The sequence below is a fragment of the Sus scrofa genome, chromosome 10 (genome assembly GCF_054392235.1).
Source record: "Sus scrofa isolate SSC_HxYL_T2T_F1_AM1 chromosome 10, Sscrofa_HxYL_maternal_Yorkshire_Landrace_v2.0, whole genome shotgun sequence".
Classification (NCBI taxonomy): domain Eukaryota; kingdom Metazoa; phylum Chordata; class Mammalia; order Artiodactyla; family Suidae; genus Sus; species Sus scrofa.
In genome coordinates, this window is record NC_139392.1 from 65,078,060 (window position 1) to 65,105,194 (window position 27,135).

A 27,135-nucleotide genomic window follows, 5' to 3' on the forward strand; every position below is an offset into this window, starting at 1 on the left:
CCCTTTCTCTCCTCCCTTTGCTCTCACATTATTCGCTGGAGTGAACGAGGAAAGACGGGCTACGGGATACAATTTAACCAGAAGGGCACAAGGTGGGAAGAGACCACGACGTAAAGCAGGTTCGGGTTCGCGACGCGCGAGGGGGCCGGGCATGGGGGCGTGGCCAGGGCCGCGGGGGCGGGGCTGCGGTTGCGGTCCCTATGCCTGCGGCGTCGGCAGCAGCAGCCGAGGCGCGGGCGAAGGCGAGTGGGTGAGTGAGAAGCTGGTGTGTAGGAGGTTGTTTTGGGTCGGGACGCTGGGACCGCGCAGGGGCGGCGGCGAAGGCTCTACCCAAGGCTCGGCTTGTCTAGTCCTCTCTTTGCTCTTCTTTTCCTTGATCGAAAGCCGCCCGCGGCTTTTCCAGCCCGGCGACTAGTGGAGTTACTTCCATCTGGGCCCGGGGCTTTCCGGCAGCAGCCGCGCAGAGGCAGGGCTGGCTGGGTTTTGAGCCCCTTTCCCGCTTTCCCGCCGGTAGTCCCGGATCCGGCTCTTTCCCCGGGGACCCGGCGTGAGAACCGGAGGGATGCTTCGGAATCCCCTGTGCCGCCGGCTCGAGGGAATGGAGCCTCGGGCACCGAGAGGCCTGTCCCCGGGAAGGCCAGAGGGCTGGGGGCGCCTGGCTGTTACGAACCAAGTTAGGGTCCGAGGGAGGGTTAATTGGGGTGAGGTGAGGTGGGGTAATACTACAGAATTTGACCTTTCTGAGGATTGTTGATGTCTTATAAATCTGGACAGCAGTTTTAGACTGGGTTTTGTTCCCGTTCTTACTTCACTTCTCTGAGGTTGCACAGACTTAAAGGAAGTGACCATTATGACTTGGACATCACTTGACTGATGGTATCGGTTGCAGAAAGAAGTGCACTGATTACACATCTGCTGTGTCTACACACGATCTGGCTCCTGTGAATTCCACCAGGCTTCTGTATTCAGGAGTCAGGGGAGTAATGCACTTGCCCAAGAGAGATGGCTTTTTCACAAACAATAGAGATCGTTAGGATCTAGTAAAAACAATCCGGTTGTGGCCAGTGGATAAATTCCCCTTCAAACTGTTCTCAGCGCTCTTATGATGCAAAGCAAGGGGAAACAATGTGGTCTGGCACTTTTAATTTATACAAAGAGACTGGAAAAATACTATTAGATAGCAATCTCAGACTTTAGAAGACTTTTAAGGTGAGGTAATGGGAACCTCACAGAAGCTAAAATGTATACATGGGGAATTAATAGTATGAAGTCAGAATGCTTAATATGTGATGATGTTATGTGACACAAATACTGTTGCCAGGACCTTGGCAGTCTAGGAAAGCCCTGAATCAGTTGGAAACTACCTCGTAATGACTGTACTCTACACCTATGAAACAAAAACAAGAGAAATGATAGACCACATTGCAGATTGTGCATGAAGCCAGCACTAACATGCTCCCAGAAACAACTACATAGGAACTAAAGTTTGGGTTCTTTTTGTCCCTTATCAAGTTGATGAAATAGTCTCTCTATTTGACTGTTAGCAGTCCAAAACAGCTTTCAGAGAAGTAAAAAAAAGGAAGGCAGCTCTTATCTTTCAAGCCTGCCCCCGGCTCTGTTTTAATTAAGCAGTTTTCTAAGTTTCCATTTAATTAAGTAGTTTTCTAGTTTCTAAGTTTCTACTCTAAGTTTAAGAAAAAGCAAAACTTCAAACAGTTTTAACATATGAGGGAGTTCCCTTGTGGTGCAAGGATCCAGCTAAGGATTTGGCATTGTCACTGCTGTGGCTCAGGTTTGATCTCTGGCCCAGGAACTTCCACATGCTGCAGGTGAAGACAAAAAAAACAACAACAACAAAAAAAACCATAATTAATATAATCTTTATGCCTGCATATATTGGATTATTTTCAGAAAGTATATTGGGGTACATCCTCATGAACCCTATTCTTTGTTTACAGGAGTGTGGCAAGCCACTGTGTCACCCAATTTGGATCCTGACTTTCCTCAAAGACTCTTAGGGCTTTTGCTTGATAACCCTTGATGTAGAGCCAGCACCACATGTAAATAAGATATATAGGTAAAAGACTGTTGTTTTGGGGGTTTTTTTTGTTTGGAGTTTTTTTGTTTTTTTGGGGTTTTTTTTTTTGCTTTTTAGGGGTGCACCTGAGGCATACGGAAGTTCCCAGGCTAGGGGTCAGATTGGAGCTACAGCTGCTGGCCTGTACCACAGCCACAGCAAATTAGGATCCAAGCTGAGTTTGCAACCTACACCACAGCTCTCAGCAATGCCAGGTGTCCATCTAGGGATCAAACCCACATCCTCATGGATACTAGTCGGATTAGTTTCTGCTGAGCCACAACAGAAACTCCCAAAGACTCTTGGTTTTGAACTGATTTTTTTTGTTTTGTTTTGTCTTTTTGCTATTTCTTTGGGCCGCTTCCTCGGCATACAGAGGTTCCCAGGCTAGGGGTCCAGTTGGAGCTGTAGCCGCTGGGCTACGCCAGAGCCACAGCAACTCGGGATCCGTGCCACGTCTGCAACCTACACCACAGCTCAGGGCAACGCCAGATCCTTAACCCACTGAGCAAGGGCAGGTACCGAACCCGCAACCTCAAGGTTCCTAGTCGGATTCGTTAACCACTGTGCCACAACGGGAACTCCCTGATTTTTTTTTTTTTTTAAACGTGCATATGTATGGATTTTCTTTACCAAAGATGGTGACTTGAAGTGTTAGTAAACTCATTTTACTACTCTCCTAACTATTTCTCTGTACTTTCATTTCTCAAGTTATTTCTTTTGGCAAGATTTAAAGCTTAACATTTCAACATAATCCTCATTCCTTATTTTCTTTTTAGTGATACTGGCAGTGAGAGTGACTGGTAACTAGTGGTCTGTAATAATTGAATTTTCACAATCAGGTAAAAAGTTTTCCCATAACCCAACCAGATTTTGCTCCAGTGCTCAATTCCTTTTAAGGAAGTGTTTTTATTTTCAATGTAATGATGAAATTTTTTGCTTTTTAGGGCTTCATAGGCGGCATCTAGAAGTTCCCAGGCTAGATGTGGAATCGGAGCTACAGCCGCAGGCCTACACCACATCTCACAGCAATGCCAGATCCTTAACCCACTGAGCAAGGCCATGGATTGAGCCCATGTACTCATGGATTCTAGTTGGGCTTGTTACCACTGAGCCATAGCAGGAGCTCCTAATGATGAAACATTTGGGTTGCAGTATTTATTGCTTTTATGATTATTCACCACTTTTATCCAAAAAGGAAGAACAAAAGAAGAGTATGTTACAATGTAATTGTGTGGCCTTTTTTTACTAAATTCATCAACTTGGCCTCCAATTTACTGTTATTAATTATCATAGTATCATTACAGTTTCAATTCATATTCCTCTCTTCTGTCATTGTGAACTGGCTAAATTGTATCTGTAACAGTGGATATTTTAAACAAGCTATGCAGCTTATACCCAGTATAGTGTCTTGAGTCTATTAAATTGATATAACACATTTAAAAATAGGAGTTGCCATCATGGCTCAGTGGAAACGAATCTGACTAGCATCCATGAGGATGCAGGTTTGAGCCCTGGCCTCGATCAGTGGGTTAAGGATCCTGGGTTGCCGTGAGCTGCGGTATAGATGTAGATGCAGCTCGGATCTGGTGTGGCTATGGCATAGGCCAGCAGCTACAGCTCCGATTCGACCCCTAGCCTGGGAACCTCCATATGCCACGAGTGTGGCCCTAAAAAGACCAAAAAATAAAAATAAAATAAAAAGTAAATATTTCTAAAATAAAGAGTACACAAGAATTGTTTTTCGTTAAACCATTTCTGCACATATGTCGCTAAGATGTTTTGCCAAGCACTGTATACCTATTCTTGACATCATGATGAAAGTGCTCATACAATGCTCTAAAATTAGAGTTTTGTTTTGTTTTTGTTTTTGCTTTGCATCAATCACTGAACCCTCCCGACAAGATGTAGGTAAAATTATTTAAGTAAAATGGTTTGCTTTGACATGAATTTAGTTTTAGATCAAAGGTTGTTTCCCAAAGCAATCATACAGGCAAAGATAGATACATCATAGTTCACCTGTTATTAACTGCTCTCCTTTACTGTTAGGGTGAATAGATTCCATCATGTTCAGCCTGCTTAAATGACATTGACATTGAATACACATAAGGGTTCAGTTTTAATGTTAGGCAGGAGTAATTCATTTTATGCTAACACATTGAACGCACACTTTTAGAGTGATATACTGGGGTGAGTTAAGATACACAAGAGACCTGGATTCCAGCCTGGCTTGGTGACCTGGGGGCAGTTCAGCCTTTGTTTTCTCAGTAGATTGAAAGGTAAAAATGGTCCATCCAGCCGTTTAGTTCTCTACATGTTTTAAATGACTGAAGCTTTTTCACTTTAGCTGTTTAGTGTAGAACTCTCCTTGTAATGATATTTATTTATTTATTTACTTTGTTTTGCTTTTTAGGGCCACACCCACGACATATGGAAGTTCCCAGGCTAGAGGTCAGAATCAGAGCAACAGCTACCAGCCTACACCATGGCCACAGCAACGCCAGATCCAAGACGAGTCTGTGACCTACACCACAGCTCATGGCAATGCTGGATCCTTAACCCACCAAGCAAGGCCAGGGGTCAAACCCGCATCCTCATGGATCCTAGTCGGGGTTGTTAACTGCTGAGCCACGAAGGGAACTCCTCCTCGTAAGATAAAATGCTGCAGTGCTTTCTTGAATAGCATATTAAATATGTTTATCTGTCATCTTCAACACCAGTATTGGGCCATAGTACCCTGATGCCCAGAGAGTGTTGTTGAAAATAATTGAGGGCATTGAGGACTTTTTGCTCATTTTCTGCTATGATTCCAGACTCTTGTGTTCTTGCAGTGTTTTGTCTTTCTTCCCACTCCCCCCCACCACCACCCACTCACCTTGGCCACTTTTAAGATTTTCTACTGTTAGGTGTGGACTGCCATGACAAAGTACCATGAATTAGGTATGTAAAACAGCAAAAATTAAATAGAAGTCTGAAATTAGGTGTTGGCAGGGGCATACTCCAAAGGGTGCACGGAAGAATCCTTCTTTGCCTGGTAGTTACCAGCAGTCCTTCATATTCCTTGGCTTGTAGGTGCATCACTCCTTTCTGCCTTCATCTTTACCTGGCCCTGTTTTCCCTCTGCGTGTCTCTAAATCTCTCTTCTGGTAAGGATACCAGTCATTGGAGTGGGACCACCCTAATCCAATTTGACTTCATCCTAACTTGATTACACCTATTTCCAAATAAGGCCATATTCACAGGTACAGGGGGTTGGGGCTTTTACATATATTGTTCATATATACTTATATATATATTAGGGGGCAGGGGCCACACTTTAGCCCACAACAGGTGTCATGGTCTTTAGCTGAGTCCTCCCTTTCCTAAACTAAACTAAGAATTTGCTTCTCTTTAGTTCCTACGGTTTAGGAACCAAATATCCAATCATATTTGAATTGCATATAGGCTGGGTATTGAGAAACAATAAGGGTCTATTCTATGAGTTTTAGTATATAATATTTCACATTAATATTATTAATATTCGGAGGCTTTTCTTAAGGTCATTATTTTTGGATTTTAAGGTTTTACCCTGAATATAAGTGGCAAGTTACTATGTATCGTAAAATTATCATCATATCAACAAATATTTAGTGTACACCTGCCATGCTGGTTTACTGTCTCTTTCCTGGTAGGAGACATGCTTTCATATCTTTTTGATTCAAGAGGAGAAAACCATATATGCCTAAATCATTGGAATTTTTTGGTTGTTGTGCTTTTGTTTTTGTTTTGTTTTGTGTTTTGCTTTGCTTTGCTTTGGTTTTTAGGGCTACACCTACAGCATATGGAATCCCAGGCTAGGGGTCTAATCAGAGCTACAGCTGCCGGCCACTGGCAGGGCCACAGCAACACAGGATCCGAGCCACATCTGCCACCTACACCATAGCTCACAACAACGCTGGATCCTTAACTCACTGAGCAAGGCCAGGGATCAAATCAAGTTTTGATTTGATCCCAAGGCCGAGTCCTCACCGATACTAGCTGGGTTCGTTACCTCTGTGCCACGATGGGAACTGCCATTTGCGTTTTGATGGATGACTTTTTCACTTGCTGGACCTAATCACAGCTCTTGTGTGTCATCATTTAGATATTCCCGGAGCTTTCAAATAATGTGACCTTTGGGATGCAGCAATGTCAACTCTCTGTCCACCGCCATCTCCAGCCGTTGCCAAGACAGAGATCGCTTTAAGTGGTGAATCCCCTTTATTAGCCGCTACCTTTGCTTACTGGGACAATATTCTTGGCCCAAGAGTAAGGCACATTTGGGCTCCAAAGACGGAACAGGTACTTCTCAGCGACGGAGAAATCACTTTTCTTGCCAACCATACCCTCAATGGAGAAATCCTTCGCAATGCTGAGAGTGGAGCCATAGACGTGAAGTTTTTCGTCTTGTCTGAAAAGGGAGTGATTATTGTTTCATTAATCTTCGATGGAAACTGGAACGGGGATCGGAGCACATATGGACTATCAATCATACTTCCCCAGACGGAGCTGAGCTTCTACCTCCCACTTCACAGGGTGTGTGTGGATAGATTAACACACATTATCCGGAAAGGAAGGATATGGATGCACAAGGTGAGTGGGTTTTGAGCTTATTAAATGTGCTAACCCAGCCACTGAAAATTTATGTTCATAGACGACTTATATCTACCTTTTAGAAATTATATGCAATTAACTTCAAACAGGAGCTGTTTTTTGCTTCTACCCTGTTAGGTACAGGTAGACCTAGGCTGATGTCTGTGGTCTTTGTGCTAACCCTGGAAGGTAGGAAATGATGGGTCCACATTGCAAATAGAAAGGTAAAGCTTAGTGAAATTAAGAAACATAATAAGATTTAGAGTTTGGATTTGTCTTGGGAGGCTTTGATTCTAAGCTTTTCATTTTTGCATCATTTGACCCTCTCTTTCACTTATCACTGTGTGTAAAGTGTAGGCAACTCAGAATGGTTGTTTCATAAGCTGTTGACCATATAGCCTTTGGTCCCCTTAAGTTCTTTGCCAAGTTCCCAAATTTGTAAAATGAACAAGTTGAAATTCTTGGTTTTCCAGAGATATTCCTTTTAATTTTGCAGATTGAACTAAAGGACATTATTGCTATTCCGTAAATCCTATAGTTTAATATATGGTGATGTTTAATTTCCACATACTATAATTTCGGCAGATGAGAAGAACAAATTTAATTCTACTTTGTGCTTTGCAGCTTGATACTAACATGGAAATCCATTCAAGTGTTATTAATTTTATAAGGCTTTTTTACCAGATAGTAAGGAAAAAGAGTATATTTTAAAAGAAGAGTGTTTGGAGTTCCTGTCGTGGCGCAGTGGTTAACGAATCTGACTAGGAACCATGAGGTTGCGGGTTCGATTCCTGGCCTTGCTCAGTGGGTTAAGGATCCAGCGTTGCCATGAGCTATGGTATAGATTGCAGACATGGCTTAGATCTGGCGTTGCTATGGCTGTGGTGTAGGCCGGCAGCTACAGCTCCGATGAGACCCCTAGCCTGGGAACCTCCACGTGCTTCGGGAGCAGCCCTAGAAAAGGCAAAAAGACAAAAATAAATAAATAAATAAATAAACAAGAGTGTTTTACTGTGTTAGCAGGCTTGCCTCCTTATTTCTCATGTTTATGACAATCATTCAAAATCTGGAAGCTCTATATTCCCTAGATTCATCTTAATCTTACCTAATTTGAAAATCATTAGTTTCTTTTGTGAAACTATGCAGATGTTACATTGACCATTTTCTGCCAAATTATCTTGTTTTTAACTGTAGACAAAAAGGGTGTTTTTATTTTATTTTGTATTGTCTCTGAGAGCATGGATTTGTTGGGTTAATTCTCCCCCACACCTTTTTTTTTTTTTGCCCCGAAGTGAAAAATATTATCCTCACGCAAGGAAACGTCTGCCATTTAACTCTACTGTGAGTTCTCTTTGGCACAGCAGTTTAAAGATCCAGAGTTGTCACTGCAGCAGCTGATGGCTGTGGCATGGGTTCAAACACTGGCCCAGGAACTTCCACAGGCCACAGGCCTGGCTAAATAAATAAATAACTGTATTATGAAAAATAAACAAGTATCGAAATGTTGTAGTTTTTTGGAGTTCCCATCGTGGCACAGTAGAAACGAATCAGACTAGGAATCGTGAGGTTGTGGGTTTGATCCCTGGCCTTGCTCAAGCTTAGTGGGTTAAGGATCTGGCATTGCTGTGAGCTGTGGTGTAGGTCACAGATGCAGCTCAAATCTGGCATTGCTGTGGCTGTGGTGTAGGCCGGCAGCTACAGCTCCGATTTGACCCCTAGCCTGGGAATTTCCATGAGTATGGCCCTAAAAAGCAAAATAATAATAATAATGTGGTTTTTTAATTTTAATGAATTTTCTCTTGCTCAGGAAAGGCAAGAAAATGTCCAGAAGATAGTCTTAGAAGGCACAGAGAGAATGGAAGATCAGGTAAGGTGCAGATTGTGTATTATCAGACAGCACCAGACCCATGGCATATGTCTGTATAAAAATAAGGGCTGCTTCTCTTAAGACCCGGAAGACATGTTAGTTTGACAGAGTGAACCTGAATACGAACAGACCCTTAACGGAAATACATGGAATAAACCAGATAAAAATTTCCATATCTTAGACCTAAAGAATTAAAGGGTAATTGCATCTATCAATTAACATTCTGCTACCTTTTTTTCTGTTTGCATAGAATAAGTTTTGGACAGCTTGTTCATAGCAGAATTAAAAATTCTGTGTGAGATATTCTTTCAGGTATTGCTTCTCAAACATCCCACAGAAGTAGTTGTAACAGAAGAGTGAGTACCAGAAGGAATCTGGGGTTTCAGGCACAACTCCCAAGTATAGTATTTCTTTGAAGTCTCATGCTGGATCTTTAAAATGCATGCAATTTACATTTCAGTCTGATATACCTATTTGTTGTAATGCTGCAATTTGCCACTGAGATTCCTTCTTATCGTTTGGGCTTCCAGTAGTATCAAGTCTCCAGGAAGACATGTCATGTGCATGTTTATCTCCTGGCTTTGAACATCCTTAGGGCACAGGTACCAGGGTTTGAGAAGCAAGATGGCAAGGATGTGGCTTCCCTTATGGAAATGAATTGCAAAGCATTCCAGCCTAGGGCAGAGACTTCTGAAGGAGAATCCCCTGTGGAGAGAGCATTCTTAGTTTTTACTCTCGTTGCCTCTGGCCACCCTCTGCGCTCGCTCCTTGCTTAAAATTCCAGTCTAAACACCCCTTTTCCCTAGTTCTCCCTTCACAAGCCTGAAACAACCAAGATGGACTTTCTTTTTCTTTCTTCCGTCTTTCTGCTTTCCTTCCTTCCTTCCTTTCTTCCTTTTTTTCTTTCTCTCTTTTTCTCTTTCATTTCTTTCTTTTTTTTTTTTTTTAAAGGGCACACCTTCAGCATATGGAAGTTCCCAGGCTAGGGTCGAATTGCAGCTACTGCTGCAGGCCTATACCACAACTCACGGCATCACTGGATCCTTCAACCACTGAATGAGGCCAGGGATCAAACCCACTCCTCATAGGTACTAGCCAGGTACCAGTTATGAGTTCCCAGGTTCATTGAACCTGGGAACTCATAACTGGTACTTCTTCTTTTGTCTTTTTAGGGCCGCGTCCATGGCAAATGGAGGTTCCCAGGCTAGGGGTCCAATCAGAGCTACAGCTGCCGGCCTGCGCCACAGACACAACAATGAGGGATCCAAGCGGCATCAGCGACCTACACCACAGTTCACGGAAATGCCGCATCCTTAACCCACTGAGTGAGGCCACAGATCGCACCTGCATCCTCACGGATGCCAGTCAGGTTTGTTAACCCGCTGAGCCACAGTCGGAACTCCAGGATGAATTTTTTTTAAATAATAAAATCCCCTGAATAATGTAAGGGAACCTATGATTTAGGATTAAATTTCCAGAGACAGCATCACATTTACATTCCAAAGCAACTTAAGCGATAAGGGGCTCCGAAACCTGGGTTAGGTCACTCTAAAAAAGGACTGACTGGAGTTCCTGCTGCTGCTCAGTGGGATCATAGCATCTCTAGCACCAGATGTGGATTTGATCCCCAGCCCAGCACAGTGGGTTAAAGGATCCCAGATTGCCACAGTTGCGTCATAGGTACAAATCTGATCCCTGGCCAAGGAACTAAATGTGCTGCAGAGTAGCCAAAAATGGAAGAGAAAAAAAAAAAAAAAGGAACTGATTGTTGGGATGAGAGAGGTTCTGATTTTAAAATGCATGTAAAGAGTTTGAATAAAATTATTTCATAAAATATGAGTGAGGGGGGAAATAACTATTGTTAGGTTGATCTAAATATGTGATTATAAAAACATGTTATAGCTAAACATTGGTAGACATGACAGTTTCATCAGCCTCTTTAAAGGCTTATGTATTCTGGAGTTCTGTTGTGGCGCAGTGGTTAACGAATCCGACTAGGAACCATGAGGTTGCGGGTTCGGTCCCTGCCCTTGCTCAGTGAGTTAACCATCCGGGTTGCAGTGAGCTGTGGTGTAGGTTGCAGACGCGGCTCCGGTCGCAAGTTGCTGTGGCTCTGGCGTAGGCCGGTGGCTACAGCTCCGATTGGACCCCTAGCCTGGGAACCTCCATAGGCCGCCAGATCGGCCCAAGAAATAGCTAAAAAAGACCCCCCCCCCCAAAAAAATGCTTATGTATTCAGAATGCACAGAACATTTGGGGGGAGTGGTGATAGCAGTGAATAAACGAGGGGGGCACCTGGATTTGAGACATTTTTACATGTGTGGTGTTCTGTACTGAGGTTTCAGTTTTATTCTAGAAATTGCAGATTTCAGAATTACATTTTTTAGATTAATAAGTAGTATTATCTTGAAGGAACACTAAAGGAAAGTTGTGTGTTTTATTGATTCTTAAAAATATATGTGGGGAGTTCCCGTCGTGGCTCAGAGGTTAACGGATCTGACTAGGAACCATGAGGTTGCAGGTTCAATCCCTGGTCTTGCTCAGTGGGTTAAGGATCTGGCATTGCCATGAGCTATGGAGTAGGCCACAGACGTGGCTCGGATCCCGAGTTGCTATGGCTCTGGGGTAGGCCGGTGGCTACAGCTCCAATTTGACCCCTAGCCTGGGAACCTCCATATGCCGTGGGAGCAGCCCTAGAAAAGGCAAAAAGACAAAAAAAAAAAAAAAAAAAATATATATATATATATATATATATATATGTGTGTGTATATATGTGATGACTTTGATTTGTATTTGGATGGATTACACCTTATTACACAAATGTGGAGATGAGATTTAAGCTTTACTACTGAGTTATTTGCTGAGGATTTCAAAATCTTTTTATGTTTGGCTTTCTTCATTTTTAAATATAAAATGCATCGATGATCTTTGATTAACAAGAGTTCTTTTTTGTTTGTTTGTTTTCGTTTTTTTGCTTTTTAGGGCCACACCCGTGGCACACAGAGGTTCTCAGGCTAGGGGTTGAATCCGAGCTACAGCTGCTGGCCTACACCCACAGCCACAGCAATGCCAGATCTGAGCCTCATCTGCGGCCTGCACCACAGCTCACAGCAATGCCAGATCCTTAACCCACTGAGCAAGGCCAGGGATCAAACCCGCAACCTCATGGTTCCTAGTCAGATTCATTTCCACTAGGCCATGACAGGAACTCCTAACAAGAGTTCTTATATCTCAAAATTTCAGAAGACATCCTCTCTAAATTTGATGTGATTTAATTATTGCAAAGAATAGTACCCTTATAATGTATAATGATAAACCACTGATTCCATTCTGACTAAAGAAAATTATTCCTGGAAGAAAGAAAATGAGTTTTAACTAGCATGTAAATCCTTTAGAAATGGAACTGTTTTGGAGTAGTAGACTTGTTTGGGGATGTTTGAACAAGCTATGAAATATTTCTATCAAAGGGTGTTATTCTTTGCTTTCAGCTTTTCGTTTTTATCACCCACTTTATCCTATATTATGTGATTTTCTTCACTTCATTTTACTTTTTTGTGCAGGGTCAAAGTATTATTCCAATGCTTACTGGAGAAGTAATTCCTGTAATGGAATTGCTTTCATCTATGAAATCACACAGTGTTCCTGAAGAAATAGATGTAAGTCCTTGCTTATAATGTTAAATAGGTACCCTCTATCAACACAATGGTACCCTCTATCAACGCCTTTGAGTTATATTACTATATATATATATTAATAATATTCTAATTTTACTAATATACATTTTTTTGTCATACATACTAGTCATATGACTTATTAACCACTTTAACAAACACACTGAAAATCCTGAATTTTATGGCCAAACAGAGGCTTTTTGTTCAGAAATAGGAATATGACAAAATTGAATTTATTTAGTTAATTTCACCACTTCTGTATTTCCTAGAAGTGGGAGGATTTCAGACCTTGGAGAATCAATCAGTATTAGAGAAGAATCTTTAGGAAACTATTTTTGTTGTTTCCTGAATTTTTGATTAAGATTTGTCTTCTGATTGTGACACCTCAAAAGAGGAAATTGTTCTTATAAAAACTGTTGCTTAACCTGTCTGACCAGTTTTGACATCATTTGTTCTACAAGTTTGCACAGATTGTTTTATGGGGATTCATGATGCTCAAAAATGAGGGCAATGTGTTATATTGACTCTAGACCTCAGAAAACGTGTGTATTAAAAATGTTATTTCAGTGCTGTAACCAGAATAAAAAAAAATTGTTGTTGTTGTATTTTAGATAGCTGATACAGTTCTCAATGATGATGATATCGGTGACAGTTGTCATGAGGGCTTTCTTCTCAAGTAAGAATTTTGTTTCTTTTCAAAAAAGCTGAATGAATTAGATGCAGATCTTATGCTCACCTATGACAAGATTTGGAAGAAAGAAATAGTAATCAATTAGGGTTATTCTAGGGTCATTAGTACATATTTGAACTATTGTTTAGTTTTGTGTAACTTCACAGATTACTTGTCTATAGTATATTTGATGTTACTCTTTTTAACTTTTTTTCTTTTTTTTGTTTTTTAGGGCCACACCCGAGGCATATGGAGGTTCCCAGGCTAGGGGTCCAATCAGAGCTACAGCTGCCGGCCTACACCACAGCTGCAGCAACATCAGATCTGAGCCACATCTACAACCTACACTACAGCTCACGGCAATTCAGGATCCTTAACCCAATGAGCAAGGCCAGGGATCGAACCTGCAACCTCATGGTTCCTAGTTGGATTTGTTTTTGCTGTACCATGATGGGAACTCCCTCATTTTAATATTTAAAAAAGCTGAGTTTCCATAATGCCCAGACAAGAATTGATGGTCCCTTGCTTGGTTCTAGTTTCTTATTTTTTATCTTTTTAAAAATGAACTAAGGGAGTTCCCTTCATGGCTCGGTGGTTAGCAAACCTGACTGGGATCCATGAGGATGCAGATTTGATCCCTGGCTTCACTCAGTAGGTTAGGGATCTGGCATTGCCAGGAGCTGTGGTGTGGATCACAGATTCGGCTTGAATCTGGCGTTGCTGTGGCTGTGGCATAGGCCAGCAGCTGTAGCTCTGATTTGACCCCTAGCCTAGGAGCTTCCATATGCCGCAGGTGTGGCCCTAAAAAAGGAAAAAAAAAAAAAAAACTGAACTAAGAACCATTTCAAATTAAGTTGTATTTTGGATGAATTTATTTAGCCTAGAAAGAAAATTATTCATGTTTGTATGATCTTTTCCAGGCTGCAATAGGTATTAGTGCTTAACATTGCAAGCTCTAAAATCGGACTTTCTGGGTTACTACACTTATAACCCTGGGCAAGCTGCCTCCAATTGCTCATCTGTAAAATAGGACGAAAAGTACCTCCTTCATAGGATTGTTCTAAGCATTGTTGAGATAAATCATACTAAGCATTTATTTAAAAAGTGCATGGCACATATCAGCACATAATAGCTAACACTTTATATTTTTCTAAGAAAATGATAGGGAGTTCCCATCATGGCTCAGCGGAAACAAATCTGAGTGGTATCCATGAGGACTCAGGTTCGATCCATGGTCCAGCAGGTTAAGGATCCGTCGTTGCTGTGAACTATGGTGTAGATGCCGCTTGGATCCCAAGTTGCTGTGGCTGTGGTATGGGCCAGTGGCTGCAGCTCTGATTCAACCGCTAGCCTGGGAACCTCCATATGCCGCAGGTGCGGCCCTAAAAAGACAAAAAAATAAGAAAGAAAATGATAATAATGAGAATCATAGCCAGTATTATCAAGTGCCTACATGTTAGTCTCTTAACTGAGTGCTCCCTCTGCATATGTAATGTCATCTTCTACTTTAATGTTTGACAGTTACAGATTATCATGAAATTTTATTTAGAAAAAAAATGGGTGAAAGGATCAAGTGTTTGCTATTATGTCCGCAGTCTTGAGGTTCATGATGGAATCTCAGAGAGTGTGTTTACATGAAAGCCTTCATGAAGCCTTACACAGTGTGAATCAGAACCTCCTTAGTCCTAATGCTGCTCGGTGTCAGCCATTCATAATGTTACTTTTAATCCAATATAACTTTAAATAAATCACTTACCTCTCTGCACCTGAAGTTTCTTCCACTACAAAGTGGTTCAGATGGAAACTGTGAAAGGCATGCGGTAGAAAATGTAAAGTAGTATAGAAATAAAAGATGGCATTATAGTCAGAGCTTTGTGTTCATGGTGTAAAGCTGTTAAGAGTTATGTGGAGATCACCTGTCTTTTGTTTAATCTTTTTTTCTTCAATTTATAGTGCCATCAGCTCACACTTGCAAACCTGTGGCTGTTCTGTTGTAGTAGGCAGCAGTGCAGAGAAAGTAAATAAGGTAATTTATTTTATAATCCAGCAAATGATCTGACTTTTTACTACTGCCAACATATCATGGGTTGTAATTTAAAGATTACATTGCAGTCAAGATAATCTAATAGTATAAGGAGGCAATATAGTCTGACCAAATTACTGTGTCACCCTGTGGCAAAAATGAGTTGAAACTGAATAGGAAGTCATTTATCATTTTCACTGTGATAATTCATGCCAGTCTCAGTACTATATACATGGCTTAAGGATATTTTTAAAAACATGTGTCTTCTATTTTCCTGATGTTATCTTTAATAAATATGAAGATAGCTATGTACTTTTGGTACTAATTCCAAAGAAATGGTACCTGATCATTCATACTGATGTTATTATCTCGCTTTTTCTCCCTACATCTATTCCTTTTAGGAGCCTGTTGCTTTTAAGTGGTCAGTGGAGGTTATATCTTATTCAGTAACATTTGTGACCACTTCCTTTAGTGGTACATGAGTTAATAAAGAATTAACAGGAGTTCCCAAAGTAGTGAAGCAGGATCGCCAGTGTCTTGGGAGCCCTTGGACACAGGTTCCATCCCCTTCCCATCACAGTGGGTTAGGGATTCACAGCTGTAGCTTAGTCAAAATTACAGCTGGAATCTGATTCCTGACCCAGGAACTCCATATACTGCTGGGTGGCCAAAAAAGAAAAAAAAAAAAAAAAAAGAGGAATTAAACAGTTACCTTTCCAGGTTTATTTACGCAATAAACAAAAGGATTTTGCACTTTTCTTCACTGACCAACTCAGTAGAGAGAGATAAGTCATATATCTATCAATTTAAGCAAACCTAATTATTCTTTTTGAGTTTTACATAGGAGGTATGTTAAGAATGACTTTGCTTGACAAGTATATTTGTAAATTTTTTTCTGTAATAGGCTACCCCTATACTCAAATAACCCTTGATTTTTATTTCTCTTACCCCAAGAAGGTAGTTTTCAATTTGTACCATAGGCTCTTCCCAGTTGCCTTTTGGAGTGAGAAAGTACCCACAGTTCTGAAGCTCTGTGTTTTTTAAACATTTTCCTCCTGCTTCATCCTCTTCTGGCCTAAAAGCTTCTCTCTCTCTCTCTCTCTCTTTTTTGCTTTTTAGGGTTGTAGTCGTGGCATATGAAGGTTCCCAGCCTAGGGGTCGAATCAGAGCTACAGCTGCTGGCCTATGCCACAGCTACAGCAATGCCAGATCCTTAACCCACTGAGCGAGGCCAGGAATGGAACCTGCGTCTTCGTGGATACTAATCAGATTCGCTTCCACTGAGCCATGACGGGAACTCCAGCTTGCTCATTTTAAATTAAATTTGATAGAATTAATTCTCATTCTGTTGAAGAATTTGGACATTCTTTGATATTCATTGTAATGGGATTTCACATTTAGAATTATTAAACAGAAGCCATAATGCTACGTAATTTAATCGCATTTAGTTTTCTCGTCCAAATTGTTTGCTTGTTTGAAACACACTTGCTGCTGGGTAGAGATAAAATCGATAATTATTTTAGGTCATCATCTCCTAATATAAGACTAAGACATGGAATAAAGGTTTTCCAAGGTCAAATAAGTTTGAGAACGTCTGCACATTATATCAGTCATCTGGAGAGCCAAAATGTGTATTCAGATATTAAAGATTTTGATACAGTATACAGTAAAATTGCTAGCATTTCCCAAACTTACTTGACTGCAGAATCCCTATTTTAAGCAACAAGTATTATATCTCATAGACTATTCCAGGTGACTAAGAATACTTATCTTTCAAAAAGATTTTATTGACAATAGTAATTGAAATTTCTACTGAGATCCCTTTCATAAGCAAACCAGTGGCCTTTTTACTGCATATTTTAATTCTGAAATATTTTCATTTACAGATAGTAAGAACATTATGCCTTTTTCTGACTCCAGCAGAGAGAAAATGCTCCAGATTATGTGAAGCAGAATCATCCTTTAAGTACGAGTCAGGGCTCTTTGTACAAGGTCTACTAAAGGTATAATTTCCATTTATCACAAGTGAAACCATTTTTTTAAATTATTTTTGAAACTTCTTATAAATCTATTTTGAATATTAGCATTTCATGCATCTAATGTTTACATGCCAAGAAGCTGACTTCCTTTACCCAGGTCTGAGCATGACGTTTTATGAATTTCTAGTTAGTATCAATGAAACATCACAGAATAGCTTTCTTTGTGTTTCTCTTTGGTTTCCTATAGCTGCTATCAGGCCTCAGGATTATTATTTTTTTAATGTGTGCTTGAATCAACTTGCACAACTAAAATGGGAACAGATTTGAATTTTCATGTTACCATTTTATGTTTATGTACTATATTTATTGAAAAAAAAAAATGGGGAGTTCCTGTCATAGTGCAGCAGAAACAAATCCAATTAGTATCCATGAGGATGTGGGTTCGATCCCTGGCCTTGCTCAATGGGTCAGTAATCCGGCATTGCCGTGAGCTGTGGTGTAGGTTGTAGACATGGCTTGGATCTGATGTTGCTGTGGCTGTGGTGTAGGCCAGCAGCTATAGCTCTGATTCGAACCCTAGCCTAGGAACTTCCATGTGCCATGGGTGAGGCCCTAAAAAGAAAAAGAAAAGAAAATGTTAAACTGCTTCCTCTCTTGACAATGTGTAGGATTTGAGCAATTCCTATATCTATGTATACATATTCGAAAAATTATTTTATATTTTTCCTTTATTTTCTTAAGTCTGCTTTCAAGGAGCAAAATAGATAAATATAAATTTAGCAATTATTTTCAGTAATTATGGGGAGGTGTTATTCACCTTGTTGAATCTGTTGATGTTGCAATCATAGTCAGAGACGTGAAGAAGTAGATTTCCTAGTGGTTCCGTGAGTCTTAGAGTGAATGCTTTCTTTTGGATGTAGGCATAGTAAAATGAAAGAAAAAATATTAAAAATTGTTGCAAATAAAAATTGCATTCAGCTTTTACATTTCAGTAATGTGCATGCCATGAACTCAAAATAATAATATTTAAATAGAGAAACTCAGGGAAATTCATTTCTGGTTTGAATTGTAACAAATCTGAAAATTAAAACTTCTCCTATCAAAGGCATAAGAAGTACTTAGTACTTTTATTTCCTCAGCATCATCTCATTTAATCATATGATTTTTCCCTAAAAGGGGCCAATACTAAATGCATGGCAGAAAACTTGAAACTATAATTTAATGAAAAAAGTATTTTAAGAGTTTTCCATGCAAGTGTAAATTATATAGCCTTCCAGAAAATACTTTGGCATTATGTGTCAAAAGCCTTAAAAGTGTTCAAGACTTACCCTCCTATTTTACTTAGGAAAAGGATGATCATAGTATTATAAGAGTGAAAAATTGAAAATAGCCTCTTTCTTTTCTTCATAATACATACCAGGTGCCCCATACACAACAGGTACTTGTTATATGCAACAGGTTGTTCTACTGACTATACCTGGAAAGAAGTATATTTTTTACTTACTATAAAAATACCAGAGTTCCCGTTATGGCACAGCAGAAACGAATCCTACTCGTATCCATGAGGACGTGGGTTCAATCCCTGGCCTCCCTCAGTGGGTTAAGGATCTGGCGTTGCAGTGAGCTGTGGTGTAGGTTGCAGACGCAGCTAGGATCTAGTGTTGCTGTGGCTGTGGCCGGCAGCTGCAGCTCCTATTCAACCCCTAGCCTGGGAACTTCCATATGCCTCAGGAGTTGCCCTAAAAAAAAAAAGGCCAAAAAAATAAAAAAAAATAAAAAAATAAAAAATATATATATATATATATATATACACACACACACACACTGAGATTTAATAGAACATATAATCAAGAAGAATATAAAAAGTCACGTGTAATCTCATTATCCAGTGAAACCCCTGTTAAGATCTGGCATATTTTTTCTTCTGTTAGTATTTTTTTCATATCTTCCCTTCCCCCCAGAAAATTAATGAATTGTAACTATGCATGTTTTAACCCCCTTTTTTCACAATATATTGTGAACATCTTTCAGTATCAACACATAAACATTGACAACTTAATTTTTAGCAGCTAAATCATAGGCCATTTTTATTTATTTAATCACTTCTCTTTTTATATTCTTAGGTTGTTTCTGGCATTATCCTATTCAATGCAGTGCTATAGGGCACATGTCACTCAAACTTGGCACATAATCGTGCTTAATTTTCTAGGATATATTTCTAGACCTGGATTTGCTAAGCCAAGCTTAAGTTCGGGGGGTTTTTTGTTCTTTCTTGGGTTTTTTTTGTTTGTTTGTTTTGTCTTTTGTCTTTTCGGGGCCAAACCCACGACACATGGAGGTTTCCAGGTTAGGGGCGAATCAGAGCTGTATCCGCTAGCCTATGCCACGACCACAGCAACATCAGATCTGAGCTGCATCTGCAACCTACACCACAGCCCACGGCGACGCCGGATCCTTAACCCCCTGAGAGCGGCCAGGGATCAAACCTGCATCCTCATGGATACTAGTTAGATTTATTTCTGCTGAGCCACAGGGGGAACTCCAGTTTTTTTAATTAAAAGGTAATTCTTCATGTCTTTTGGAATAGACGACAGTAAATTTTCTTTCCATAACAACAGGATTCAACTGGAAGCTTTGTGCTTCCCTTCCGGCAAGTCATGTATGCGCCCTACCCCACCACACACATAGATGTGGACATCAACACTGTCAAGCAGATGCCACCCTGTCACGAACATATTTATAATCAGCGTAGGTACATGAGATCAGAGCTGGCAGCGTTCTGGAGAGCCACTTCAGAAGAGGACATGGCTCAGGACACCGTCATCTACACAGACGAGAGCTTCACTCCTGATTTGTATGTCATGCCCTGTTTTTGGTATTGTCCTCAAGCAGAATTATGAAGTTGTATCTCTTATGAGTAAGAACAATTTGATGTTTAAAAGTTATGCTGGAGCGTTACACAGGAAGAAATATTTGGTTAATCATATATTTTTTCTTAAATTTCTGGGTTTTTTGTTTTGTTTTGTTTTTGTTTTTTAGGACTGCACCTGAGGTACATGGAGGTTCCCAGACTAGGGGCTCTGTCGGACCTGCAGATGCTGGCCTGTGCCACAGCAGTGCCAGATCTGAGCCGTGTCTGCAACCTACAAACCACATCTGACAAAACACAGCTCACAGCAGCGCCAGATCCTTAACCCCACTGAGCGGGGCCAGGAATCGAACCCACGTCCGTATGGATACTAGCTGGGTTTGGTACCGCTGAACCACGAGGGGAACTCCTGTTTTTCTTTTTTTTTTTTTAATTTTTTTGATTATATTTGATTTACAGTGTTCTGTCAATTTCTGCTATACAGCCAAGTGACCCAGTTATATATACCTTCCTTTGTTACGCGTTATCGTCCATTATGTTCTATCACAAGTGATTAGATCGAGTTTCCTGTGCTATATACAGCAGCTGTTTTTCTTAATATAACTATTCCTCATAAGAGAGGCTAGATGAGTCCTTAAAGGTAAGTATTTAAGTATTTATTTAACAAATGAATATTGAGTCCCTAGGCACGGTACTAGGTGCTAATAAGGTTAATAGCAGACAGCCCAGCCCCAGCACCATGCATTGTCTATAGCCTAGTGTACAAGATTCATTAAAAGGCTAAATAACTAAATCAAAGAAGAATTACTAATCAAATAAGTAATTTTAAGTCTTTTTTTCCCTTGATATAATAAATATAAAATACAACAAAATGTTAATATATTACTTTCTAAAAATAATACTTTACTTTTTATATTGTGTTATTTATTATCATTCAGTAATTTGACAGTAATTCTAACAGTAATTCAGTTAGGAAAAAAATTATAAATCTGAATTATAATACACTTAAAGGATGTTCTGAAATCAGGAAAAGAATTAGATATGGTTCTCTTTAATCGATTTAAAGTGCCTGGCACATAGAATGTGCTTAGTAAATGTGAACTGGCATAATCCGGGTTTGAATGTATAAACGCAGCAGTAAAATTGGAGCGAGCAACCCTGTCCTTTGTCTTTAAGAAAAATTTTGAACTGAGGTGACAGACACGTGAAGCACCGAGAGTAGCATAGAAGGCGTGGCCCAAAAGCATAGCAGAGGGACACTGTGTCCAGGGGGCCTCAGCTTCACCTGTCTTGTCTCCAGATGCAGAAAGACAGCTTCACCGGGACCCTGTTTTTCCCAGCTCTCCAGTGTTCTTGTGGGGTCCTCTGAAAGATTTAGGGGACTTGATTTAAAAAGCAAATTGGTCAAAATAAGAACTCCAGGTCCCTACATGTTTACATATAGGTGATTTAGGTACATATGTCTCAAAATTAATCTGAGCCTTCAAACATTTTCTTCTTTCCTACACAGTTTTTTTTTCTATTTTTTGGTAAGTTGCTAGAAAGCTCTTTTGGGGGAAATTTAGTGAATTTTAGAATGGTATTTTTTTTAAGAAGAGATACTTGTATGCTTATCATTTAGCCAGTTACGTTTGCTTCGCTGATTTGACTGTAAGCCAGCTATTCTTGTTTGCTGATAACAAAACAATGTCATGGATTTGAAAAATCTGTTGCCAGCTCTAAGAAAATTTTCTAAACATATATTGTCCAGAAATAATACTTTCAACCACTAGGTTGTGTACTGATAACTTTTGTAAAGATAGATTTTTTTAGATTAAACAATATTACTTATTTTAAGGTATTTTTAGTTTTAACGTTTAAAAGTAATTTCAAATAAAAAATAAAGATAATTTCACCTGCTGCAAAAACATGAAAATAATCAGTCACTAAAAATATTCTTTGTCTTTTAGATCCACATCCGAAGCATATGGAGGTTCCTAGGCTAGGAGTCAAGTTGGAGCTACAGCTGCCGGCCTACACCACAGCCACAGTAATGCCAGGTCCAAGCTGCATCTCCAACCTACTCTCATAGCTCACAGAAACACCAGATCCTTTAAACCACTGAGCAAGGCCAGGATCCGAACTTCCGTCCTTATGGATGCTAGTCAGATTCGTTTCCTCTGAGCCACGACTGGAACTCCGAAAATATTCTTTTTTTAACACTTTGCTTCATCTGATTCACTTATGGCCAAGAAAATTAATTTATGAAACAGGTGTATTGAGAACACTAGTCTTAAATAGCTGAATTTTCTCTCCAAAGCCAGAGAGTAGGTACTGTCTGTGCCCTCACTGGCCACTATGTGAACAGCCAATAATTGTGAAATGTTGATTTTTTTTTTCCCCCTTCAGTTTGCTTCTATGGCATGGAGCACTCAATTCCTAAAACTAGGAAATCTTAGGTACTTTCCTATTTACCTCTGTACACACACTCCCTTCCCAGCTACTCCTGTCTGCTCTGTGATGATCCCTGCTATATTCAGTCTTTCTTTTCAGCTAAAAATTGCTTACTTAGCAAATGTTCTATTACCCCTCTGACTTGAATATGACTTAGCATCCCGGTACATTCTTTAGGCAAGGAGAAGGAAGAAGAGAAAAGATGTAAGGGGCTGGGACCTGGGAAGGGACAGTCTTTTTCTTTTTTAGACACCTGCTGTATCCTAGGTTGTTTTGTAGATACACATGATCTCAAGTGTGAATTACAGCTAAACTTCTTACTCTAGTAGTATGGTCAACATAGCTAACACTTCTTAAGTTGCCGATTCATGTCACTTGCCAAGCGATGGGCTTGTGGATGCAAACGCAGTAGTCAAAAGTTGCAGATAATCTGTGTGTGTTCCTTAATCTCCCTTGAATGTTTCCTAGCCTTTGTCCTCTTACCTTTTTTCTTCCTAAATTGCTTATAAGAGGTTATCAGTACAATGAAGACAGCCTTTTGTTTTGGGTTTTTTGGTGGTAGTGGTGTATGTTTATTTTTGTTGCTGTTTTACATTTTTGAGATGGCAGGAACTGGTAATTATATTTACTAATTGCCTAAGTCTCTCAATCTTTTTTATAAGGTAACTAATGTACTAAAATACCTTGATGAGATACATACATACCCATCCCAGGACTGCTTATACTATTTAAGAGAAAATAATTACATTGTGGCCTGACAAACTCCGGTAATAGACAAATGTATCCTTGAGTTAAAATGAATATCTATTTTAAACTGCAAATACATCTAATTCTTATAAATATGCCTATAATCCTATTTCTAAGAATTTAATGTACCGACTGGCATGAGAGATTATGGAAAGTAGCTTTGTACAGCCTGACAACAAACAGACAACAGCTGGTTTGTTTTCTTCGCAGGAATATTTTTCAAGATGTCTTACACCGAGACACTCTCGTAAAAGCCTTCCTGGATCAGGTAAATGCTAAGCCTGAGATTTTCAGAGTGAATGATATGACCTGTTTTCTTTTATAATATATCCCACAGTGCCTGTACTGTGTATGGAATTTAGAATTAAGTCCTTTTGTGTGGTCTCTGGTCTTTCTAAAATGTCAAAATTGTTTTTCTTCTAAATCATTAGTAGAGTGTAGCCTGAATGCAAGATGCAACATCCCCTGGTTCAAATGATAAATGTTTTCATTCTAAACACTAACTTATAACCCAAGAGTGTTTTCTTTTGATGAAGAGGGGTGTGTGTACAGATGCTTATTTGCCTTAATTGAGCCAAACATGTCTTTCAAATTTACTTAAATGGTAACATCTTTATTGTCTCATTCCTTTGGAAAAAATCTGTCAATTTTAAGGAAAATTAGAGATTATATGGGTCTCATTTCTTAATACAACAGAGCTTTGTCATAAGGGATCAGGCCAGGAAACAGTGGCAGAGAAGTAGCTTTGAAATAAGATCCTTGGGTTAACTAGAAATTTTGGATCCAGTTCTACATGGTCCGTGTCGTATTGCAAAGTTCAAGAATAATTCATGGTCGTGTAATGCCATGCTTCCCAAGCAGAAATCATTCTACCACCGCACACATACCCCCCGCCCAAAATAGAAAAATAAGAATACCTCAAAACCATAGCTTAGGAGCTCTTGTGAGGCAGTGGAAAAGAATCTGTCTAGAGCCCATGAGGATGTGGGTTCGATCCTTGGCCTCCCTCAGTGGGTCAGGGATCCAGCATTGACAAGCTGTGGCAAATGCAGCTTGAATACCGTGTTGCTGTGGCTATAACTATGGTGTGGACTGGTAGCTATAGCTCTGATTCGACCCCAAGCCTGGGAATTTCCATATGCTGCATTTGCAGCCCTAAAAGCCAAAAAAAAAAAACATAGCTTAAGCATAGCTCTACTTCTGGGAGCTCCAATTTTATTTAGAGATGTAAGCAGAAAAAGTTAAGTAACACAACTTCAGGTAACTTAACGATTTTTAATAATAAAGATGGATATAACCTAAGGTGGAAGGAAAAATTTGAGTAGAACTGTCAGATTACTCTCAAACCCAGCACCTCCACTTCCTCCTGTCTGTCAGGGCGCATCTATGGAAATGATTAAGGAGAGCTGCTCTAACATAGGTTGTGGGCCAGACACTGTCAACACTACGGAAACATGCTGTATAATTAGAACAGGAGCAGATTATTTATTAAAACATTTCACTTTCCTGCAGGTCTTTCATTTGAAACCCGGTTTCTCTCTCAGGAGTACTTTCCTTGCACAATTTCTGCTTGTCCTTCACAGAAAAGCCTTGACGCTAATAAAATACATAGAAGATGATACGTAAGTCAAACCCTGAATGGAAGAAAAACCGTCCTACATTCCTTTTGTTTTGTTCCCTTTGGACATTTTCCATAGTATAACTTCTCTTTATTACTCTTTGTAGGCAGAAGGGGAAAAAGCCTTTTAAATCGCTTCGGAACCTGAAGGTAGACCTTGACCTAACAGCAGAGGGCGATCTTAACATAATAATGGCTCTAGCTGAGAAAATTAAGCCAGGCCTCCATTCCTTTATCTTTGGAAGACCTTTCTATACTAGTGTGCAAGAACGAGATGTCCTAATGACTTTCTAAACGTGTAACTTATTAAGGATATTTCGTCACAGTCATAATTGCTGCTAAAGTAGCTCAGTGGTGTTGGGAAATGTAACTCCCCGAGGTCCTGCCCTGGAGTCCTACTCGGCAGGGGCAGTTAAGTGACACTACACTTGTCACCACGAGTCTGTATGGGAGTGTCCGGGGCATTGTTACGATAAAAGCACCTTTTCCTTAGATGTGCTCTCCTGGGAGACAGACTTATGTTTACAATTATAATAAATATTATTGCTGTCTTTTCAAGATCATAGGATGTACACTTGACCACAAGTACTTTTTTTTTTTTTTGAAACTTAAGATTCACAGTTTACATATATCAATGTGAAATCTGAGTTAGTTTTCACCAATGTAATGCTAGTTGGCTCTCCATCTCAGGATGGTCCTTAGTATGTGGGGTTACTGTAGTATTTTTAACAATTAGCTGGAAAGTAGGGCATTTAAATCATTTCAGTTCCACACAAGGAAGTTGAATTCAGGTTAAGTTTTAGAAAGAAAATATTGATCGAGGAGATGTTTTCTTGAAATTAATAATTAGTTTTGGTCCTTAGGATGCAATCCATATAGAAATGTCAGGCAGTACATATAGTCCCAGTTATAGGGAACCACAATCAGAGTGTTTTTTTCCTGTGTTTGTTTGTTGAGCTCTGTCAAAGAAAATACAGAGAATTGGATTTTATGTTTCAGTAGTTATTGCCAACTTTTTCAATTCATTTTCATTATTTTTGAGCCAAATTGAAAAATGTACCTCCTGTGCCTTTTTTTTTCCCCTTGGAAAATATGATTACTTGGAAGAAGTTCAAATTCCATAAGTCACTCACTTTTATATTGTTCTCCTCATGTATCGTCTGCTCTTATTTAGCAGTCATAACTCCGAGGTTATTAAATGCAGTAGAGAAATACTAACTGGTAAGATATTTTTTTTTTCAGGAGGAAGAATAGTATCTTCTTCCTTAAATTTCTGCCCATTATTTTTGAAGTTGTTGCCATGTTTCTTTGCCTGCATCATGTGAGGACTAACTAGCAGGAGAGAGACTTTACTGACGTGCTGTCTTCCTAGGTGCTACTTTGGCAGAACTAAGTGGTCAGTTTCTTTTGTTTCCTTACTGTGTCTGTACCATTTGGCTAGCCGTAAAATAACCAATTAAACAAAATTCCGCACTGGAACAGTGTTGACATAATAGTATACACACACATTAAAAAAATATTTTAATTTAAACTTGAGGAAGTAACATAAAAGGGAAAAATACAAGAAAGGGATAAAAGTGATAGAGTCCCGCAGCCCTCGTCCCCAAACTTTAACCAAAACCAACATAGGTCCTAATAGCCTTTAACATCACTAATAAGCAAGGTGTAGACACCTCGATTTTTAAACACATACACACCTAGAAGACAAATGCTCTGTGGATGAATCGTGGAAAATGTACAGATACCATCTTGTTGAACCTTTCATTCAGTGCTATTTACATGATAGACTATTTAAGTGCTAATTATTTTCTTTTGCTGATTTATGGTACTGTGACATAGGATGCAAGTTGTACAGTGAAATAAGTTATTAAAGCATGTGTACACATTGTTATAAGTCTTTTCTCCTAGATGGAGAGTTTTGAATAAAATATCTTTGATATTTTGACTCTTTCAGTTATTTGTTCAAGAAGCAGTGCTATGATATTAAGACTGATTGGCTTCCTGCTCAGCTGACAGTCTTATTGTATCCAGATTGTTTTTTTAATTGCTTTTCTCTTTTGCAAGAAGATATAGTTACAGGTTCTATATGATGCTGCAATCTTGTGTGTGTGTGTTTATTTTTTGAGACTGTCTGCTCGGGAGTCCCTGTTGTGGCGGGAACAAATCCGACTAGTATCCATGGGGGTTTGATCCCTGGCCTCGCTCAGTGAGTTAAGGATCTGGTGTTGCAGTGAGCTGTGGTGTAGGTCATAGATGTAGCTCAAATCCCACATTGCTAGGGCTGTGGCATAGGCCAGCCACTGTAGCTCCAATTCAACCGTTAGCCTGGGAATTTCCATATCCATGAATGCGGCCCTAAAAAGAAAAAAAAAAAAAGACTACCTGCTTAATGCCCAGGATTGCATTTTGATTTTTTAAGTTATGCATTAATATTTCAGATGTTAAGATAATGCTTGGGTAAATTCTTTTTTTTAAATACTGTTATAGGCATTCTGTGGTGGCTCAGTGGGTTGAGGATCTGGCATTGTCACTGCTGTAGCATGGGTTCAATCCCTGGCCTGAGAACTTCT

At 39.7% G+C, this 27,135-nt stretch overlaps 1 protein-coding gene across 6 annotated transcripts; it reads left to right on the forward strand.

Moving 5' to 3' along the window:
- The first annotated feature begins 25 nt into the window (after positions 1–25).
- On the forward strand, positions 26–26,510 carry C9orf72 (C9orf72-SMCR8 complex subunit). Of its 6 annotated transcripts, none has more exons than XM_084979868.1 (12): positions 26–92; positions 1,959–2,077; positions 6,201–6,688; positions 8,496–8,555; positions 12,116–12,211; positions 12,838–12,902; positions 14,850–14,922; positions 16,806–16,922; positions 19,517–19,752; positions 23,158–23,215; positions 24,460–24,569; positions 24,673–26,510. In XM_084979868.1, exons 3-12 carry the CDS (start codon positions 6,245–6,247, stop codon positions 24,857–24,859), a joined length of 1,446 nt encoding a protein of 481 aa, XP_084835994.1. In that variant the 5' UTR covers positions 26–92; positions 1,959–2,077; positions 6,201–6,244; the 3' UTR covers positions 24,860–26,510. The 6 variants fall into 6 exon arrangements, with proteins under 6 accessions (XP_084835994.1, XP_013835652.1, XP_005668139.1 ...); XM_013980199.3 differs by lacking the exon at positions 26–92 and adding an exon at positions 192–250; XM_013980198.3 differs by lacking the exon at positions 1,959–2,077 and having other exon boundaries at positions 26–119.
- Positions 26,511–27,135: the final 625 nt, after the last annotated feature.